The sequence below is a fragment of the Dipodomys merriami genome, unplaced genomic scaffold, assembly GCF_024711535.1.
Source record: "Dipodomys merriami isolate MVZ:Mamm:240054 unplaced genomic scaffold, mDipMer1.0.p SCAF_4, whole genome shotgun sequence".
Lineage (NCBI taxonomy): Eukaryota > Metazoa > Chordata > Mammalia > Rodentia > Heteromyidae > Dipodomys > Dipodomys merriami.
The window spans coordinates 95291215-95297477 of record NW_027205603.1 but is presented as its reverse complement, the minus strand read 5'-3'; the positions used below and the strand labels follow the sequence as shown (position 1 = coordinate 95297477).

The 6263-nt window shown below is 61.2% G+C and overlaps 1 protein-coding gene across 7 annotated transcripts in view; it reads right to left on the bottom strand.

Moving 5' to 3' along the window:
- Positions 1-27: 27 nt before the first annotated feature.
- The window catches only part of LOC138806085 (maestro heat-like repeat-containing protein family member 1), a 72435-nt gene continuing 66199 nt past the window's right edge, over positions 28-6263 (bottom strand). For all 7 annotated transcript variants that reach the window (XM_069991619.1, XM_069991618.1, XM_069991622.1 and 4 more), the window contains 11 exons: positions 3893-4058; positions 3281-3477; positions 2394-2531; positions 2138-2252; positions 1721-1867; positions 1454-1642; positions 1073-1228; positions 870-1004; positions 688-790; positions 548-613; positions 28-220 (listed from right to left, as the gene is read on the bottom strand). In XM_069991619.1, the coding sequence (XP_069847720.1) occupies positions 135-220; positions 548-613; positions 688-790; positions 870-1004; positions 1073-1228; positions 1454-1642; positions 1721-1867; positions 2138-2252; positions 2394-2531; positions 3281-3477; positions 3893-4058 (1498 nt within the window). In that variant the 3' untranslated portion in view covers positions 28-134. The remainder of the gene's footprint in view (positions 221-547; positions 614-687; positions 791-869; positions 1005-1072; positions 1229-1453; positions 1643-1720; positions 1868-2137; positions 2253-2393; positions 2532-3280; positions 3478-3892; positions 4059-6263) is intronic.

Sequence of the window (6263 nt, the reverse complement as noted above, 5' to 3'; positions counted from 1 at the left end):
CCGGACTAAATGATCAAAAACTGGGGCGAGGGCCCTCTCCCCCCCTCAGCAGCGCTGAGGAGGAAATGGCTTTATTGAGAATGAGGCAAGCTGGGTAACTCCTGGCTAGTCTTGCTTGTGTGGCGTGCCCAGCCTCAGGCAAACTTCACCAGGCGGCCCAGCGTCTCCGCAGCCTTCTCCCTCACCCCGGGTGCTGGGTCCCGCAGCAGGAGACGCAGTGCTGGGGAGGAAGAAGAGGCTGCTAGTACACATGCCTGGGCCCCGGGCCGCCCACTGCCTTCTTCAACACACAGGCCTCTGCTGGGAGGGCTTGAAAGCCAACGGAAAGATAGTTTTTCCTTTTTTAGTGTTTTTTAAGCTCTTTTGGAACGGTTAAGAAGTTTCCGTGAATTACTAGGACGATGAGGTCACCAGTGACAGGGAAGAAAATCCTAAAATCCAGGAAAATCACTTAGTCTTTGCGGGTGCCCACAGGGTCAGCGGGGCCCCAGCAGAGCTGGGCAGGTTGGGGCAGCACGGGTAGTTGGTGCGTTGGCCAGAGGCTCACCTGTAATGAGCTGCTCCAGGTCCACCTGTGGCCTGTGCTCAGGTTCTGCGTGCAGCACCAGGAACCCTGGTGGACAGCTGAGTCAGGTGTGCAAGTGCACACTTGGGGTGGGGGGAGGGGGGTGGCGGGGAGGTGCTCACCTGTGAACAGGGGCGCTGCAGCTCGGACACTGTCCCAGCTGCTCTTGAAGTAGAACAGGCTGGTGCTTACCAGGCGGCCCAGCAGGTCGGGGAAGTGGTGCATCTGTGGGGGAGGGGAGGCGGCCGGGGTCAGGGCCCCCAGTCCAGCCAAGGCAGGGCCCCTCCCTGCGGGCCCACCTCACCAGGTGCTTGCAGGTGGAGTTGAGGAACTCCCCAAAGTGCAGGCTGTGGCCCTCCTGTAGATGCTTCTGGAAGGCCGCTGCCAGCTCTTCACACTGCAGGTGGGGTATGCACATGCACAGGGCAAACTGGCAGGCCTGTGGAGAGCGGTGCTTAGCCCGGGCCCCCGCCAGGCTGCCGGCCCGGGTCCCCTTCTGCTACTCACACTGGCCACAGGGGTCTGAGGGTCCTGCAGATGCAGCAAGAGGGGCACCAGCCCACCCACAACCTGCTCCAGAAAAACATCCTCACAGTCGCCGTGATAGGCCTTGTTGAGGTGCCCAAAGAGGCGGATGGACGCAGTCCGGAACTCCATCTTTTCCTGGGAGAGATGCGACCTTGTCACCTTACGCCCGCCCTGCCTCCCCTCCCTCTGGTGGTGGGATGGGAAAGGACGGGGTGCGGCCCACAGCTGGGGCAGATCTGGGGCAACTGTGGGTGCCGGGGGGGCCTCCACCTCCCAGAGAGCCTTGCAGCAGCCCGGAGCACAGCTCCTGAGACGGGGGAGTGGTAGGATGGGCTGGGTGCTCGCTGCACCCCCACCTACACTGTCGAAGAAGGGCCGGATGCGGATGGCCGTGTGCAGCAGCACCGAGCGCCGGTCCCCGGGCTCCACGAGCTCCAGCAGCCGTGCGAGCCCCAGCATGGCTTCCAGGGCCACCAGGCTCTGCGGGTCGTCCCCGTCGTCCAGCCCACTGATCATGGCTGTCAGTAGCTGGGGTCCGTGGGCTGGCACCTGGAGGGAGGGGCCCTTCTGCTTAGTCCGTCCCAGCCCCCACCCGAGAGGCACCCCAAGGCCAGGCCCGAGACCCACCTTGTCAGGGGCGCCAGAGGCAACGTTGGCCAGGCCCCGAAGTACCAGCCGCCGCACGCTGGCGCTAGGGTCCTTCTGTTGGGCTCTCAGGCTCTCCAGCAGTGACTCCAGAAGCATGAGGTCGTTGACGACATTGCTGCTAAGCAGCTGGAGGCAGAGTTGCTGAGACCACGTGGGCCCACTGGTCCCCACCCAGGCTTCTCAGGTGTGCTGGTGAACTGTCCTCCCACCTCCCACGGCACCGCCCTGGCTGGGCTTTTAGCCTGGGCCAGGGGCGCTCAGGAAGCCTGGCTTTTCTAGGAGGAGTTGCCAGGTCGTCTCCCTCCTACCTCCGCGCCCCCCCCCCCCCCCCGTGGGATTATGAGCAACAGGCGGAAACACTGTTTGAGAACAGGGAGCCTCTGCCCAGGCTCCTACCTGGGCCAGGAAGGCTGTGGAGGTGGTCCTCTGCACCTCATACACCCCGTTCTGCATGCATGTGAGCGCTTTCAGCACCAGCGGCAGCCGGGGGCCTGCACACCTGGCCATGGCACTGGAAAGCGTACAAAGCAGAGCTGCCTGTGCCGGGTGCTGGCGGACCCCCGCCTGGCCGGCTTCCCACTTCCCACCTACAGAATGCCGGGCTGAGGGTTCCAGGCCGCCCACACAGCCTGGCAGCATCTGGCCTGTTTACCTGGCCAACTGTGTGACCCCGTCCTCGTGTCCTGCGGGGGTCCTGAGCATCTCCCAGCCTCCCTCCTGCTCCATGCACTGCACCACGTCCCGACTGCCTCCGCAGAGCAGCAGGGCCTGTAGGGCGTCCACTGCAGAGCTGTGGGGAAGGCCCGTGACAACAGCTGTCCCGCCCGGCCTCCATCAGGGGACCGGGCTCTGGTGAGCATGAGTAGGGGCTCAGCAGGGCTGGCGTTAACTGGCCTGAGCTGCCTAGCCATACCCAGACGTGCCAGGACCCCCGGGGCCATGTGCATAGGTTCCATCCCTAGGCACACCCCAAGATTGGTGGTTTGGCATAGATGAGAAGGAAGAGGGACGAGCAGCAGATGTGCAGATTCGGTGAGCTGGGTCCCAGCCAACAGCCAGCCCATGCAGTGGAGCCACTGAGGCAGGGATGCAACCTGACAGCACCTGGCCCTGTGGCTCAGCTCTGTCTGGCCTTCCCCGAGGGGTCAGCTTCCTACGCCCCAGCTGTGGCCTCACAACTTAGCAAGACCAGGACCAGCAGGCAAGGGCGCAGTCCATCATCAAAGCAGCTTACCACCTAACCTAGGATGTGGCACCGCGTAGCAGTCCTCCATGAGACCCAAGGCCTCCTGGCAGCTCTGGCATTGGGCTGCAAGCCATGCAGGCCCTAACTCGCAACGGAAAGGGCCCCTGCAGTCCGCCTTTGGGAGCAGCACAGTCCCCCCCCCCCCAGCAGCAGCTGCCACTGCCACTGTCCACAGCCACGTGGCTTGGTCACCCCTCCCACCCCACCCAAAGCGGTCCAGAGCCCAGGAGAGGCTCTGGAAGAACTTGGCCTCCAGTGTGTGCGGCGCCAGGCACAAGGGTGTGGCACGTTACCTGCAGGGCTCCAGGTTCCTGGCCGGCCGGGCAGGGCCCGTGCTCCTCCTCTCCTTGGCCTGCAGGTTCCGGGGCAGCTGGACGCCGACAGTGCAGCTGACACGCAGCAAGAGCGCTGCGAAAAGCTGGGGGTAGAGTTCAAGCACGGCAGGCGCAGACGCAGGCGCAGACATGACCTCGTAGAGGGCGCAGGTAGCCTGGGGAGGAGCCAACACAGGGTCAGGCTCCTAGGCCACAGTGACGTCCTTCCCACCCTGGGTCCGTGGGGGCCTTAGCTGCATCACTGGAGGATCCTGTCCCCAGGGCGGGGTGGAAGGGGCCTGGGGCTGTGCGAAGGGCTGGACTGGAAGGAGGCAGGCTGACGGTGGTACAGTCTCGCAAGGACCATCTGTTCTTAGTTCCTTAGAAAGGGGAGGAAATTCTCACAGCTGCTTTACTGCTTAAAATGTGGCTAGGCTAGGTTTATTTTTTTCTGCAGGATAAAGCATGGAGTAGGCTCCCCTGGGGGCCGACACCTGCCTGGCTTTATGAGCCTGGCCTCCACAGCTGCCAGGCACCTCCAGGGTGCTTGGGTCTCCCGTGGGGGCAGGGCGGCGTGGGAGCCCTACTCACCGCGAGGGGCAGCAGCGTGGCCACTCGGTCAGGGGTGCTGCCCAGCAGAAAAGTCCGGCTCTCCTTGAACGGAACATCCCTGCGCATCTTCTCCATGAGCAGCCCCAGGACCTGGGTGGTGAGGCTGGGCTCCACGGCCAGTGCCCGCCACAGGGCGCAGGTGTGGCTGGAGGAGGAGGAGGGAGAACACCATGAGGCCCTGCCCGCCAGCACTTCGTCCTGCAACCCTCAGCTCCACCCTCAGCTCCAGCTGAGGGGAAACGCATCCGGATCCCAAACCTGAAGTCGTTCCTTCTCCAGAACCAGCTGGCAATAAAGGACAGAGAGAAATCAAGGCCTGCACACTGGGCCTGGGGCAGGGTAGAAGGTGCCGGGGAGCTGCAGACGCAAAGTAGCAGCTGTGTGCATCCCAGGCGCGAGGGCCCACACACGGCCGAGAACTAGGGGTGTGCAGACAGGCAGTGTCGGTCGAGCACTGAGGAGGAGCCCACACAGCGGGCAGTGGCGCTCCGACTGGCCAGGGAAGCCACGTGCCCGTGCGCTTGCACAAACACAGGACCAGCTTCACAATAGCTGCTGCAAACTAGAGACTCAGAAATGGCAAACGTGGAAGGGAACCAGAGAAGTGCACTTAGTGGACACTTCTGGTGCCAGGGTGGGACAGCAGAAGGGAAGCAGTAGGCTGGAGGGCAGACAGAAGCCACCCAGGACCACGTCAGGTGAGCGTGGGGGAGGGGAGGGGGTGGTCTGGAGCAGGGGAATGAACTGGCACAGGACAGACCAGTGGCTTTCTGACCTGCAGGAGATGCTAGCCTTCTGAACAAGCCCAGCAGCTAACAAGTAAATGGGAACCCCACCCCAGCGAGACATCGGATAGATGTCCCAGACCCTCAGTAGTAGCAATGCCGCATTCAGGGGGCCCTAGCCTCTCAGGAGGCTGAGATCTGAGCTGCTGCGTTTGAAGCCAACCTCGGTAGGAAAGTCTGCGACTCTTTATATAAAAACTATCCCTCCCCCCATCAAGGAAAATAAAAGAGTTGTTAGTGGAGTTCTGCCTGAAGTGGTAGGGCACTAGCTGAGCAAAAGAAGTTCAGGGACTGGGCTGGGAAGGTGGCTCAGTGGTAGAGCGCTTGCCTTGCATGCCTGAGGCCCTGGGTTCGATTCCTCAGCACCACATAAGCAAAAAGAAAAAAGGCGAAAGTGGCGCTGTGGCTCAAGTGGTAGAGCGCTAGCCTTGAGCTGAAGAGCTGAGGGACAGTGCCCAGGCCCAGAGTTCAGGCCCCACAACCGGACAAAAAAAAAAAAGTTCAGGGACAGTGCCCAGGCCCAGAGTTCAGGCCCCATGACCGGACCCAAAAAAAAAAAAGTTCAGGGACAGTGCCCAGGCCGGGAGTGTAAGCCCTAGGACCAGCACACACCAATCAAATGACAAAATCCAGAGGCTGTGTGGACACGTGGCAGGCAGCTTAACAGGCCTGGGCCCCTGGTTGGGATGCACGGGCCCAGCGTGCCAGCGCACGGCAGCACTCCCGCAGTGGAGGGCAACCACCCTACAGGGCTCAGAGGCAGCGTGCTAACACAGGAGTCCCAAGGCCTTGTGCTGGCCGCTTCCAGGATGCACTGGTACAGTCACCAGAGTGCTCACTGCCTGGCGTGGTTTGCCGACACAAGCCTGAAAAGCAGAATGGAGACAGCAAGTAGTATTGGCCGGGATGGGGCAGGCGGCCACTGGGGTTTGAACTCGGGACTGAAGTGCTGTCCCTAGCTTTTCACTCAAGGCTGGCACTCTACCAATGAGCCACAGCTCATTTTTTGGTTAATTGGAGATAAAAGTCTCATGAAGTGTGTGTGTGTGTGTTCTCATTTTTTGGTTAATTGGAGATAAAAGTCTCATGAAGTGTGTGTGTGTGTGTGTGTGTGTGTGTGTGTGTGTGTGTGTGTGTGTGTTCTGGGACTTTAACTCAGGGCCTGGGCGCTGTCCCTGAGCTGCTTTTGCTCAAGACTAGCACTCTACCACTTGAGCCACAGCACTTCTGGCTTCTGTGTATGTGGTACTGAGGAATTGAACCCAGGGCTTCATTTATGCTAAGCAAGCACTCTACCACTGAGCTACATTCCCAGCCCTTCCTGAGCTTTTTGCTGAAGGCTAACTCTCGAACACTTGAGCCACAGTTCCACTTCCAGATGGAGGTGAAAGTCTCATGGACTTCCTGCGTAGACTGGCTTTGAGCCACGATCCTCAGATCTCAGCCTCCTGAGTAGCGTACAGGCACGAGGCACTGGTGCTGTCTGCAAGGACAGTCTTGGCATCACCCACTCATCAGTGAGCCGGTAGGTCGGGCAGCCTTGGGGGCCACATCAGGGCACACCT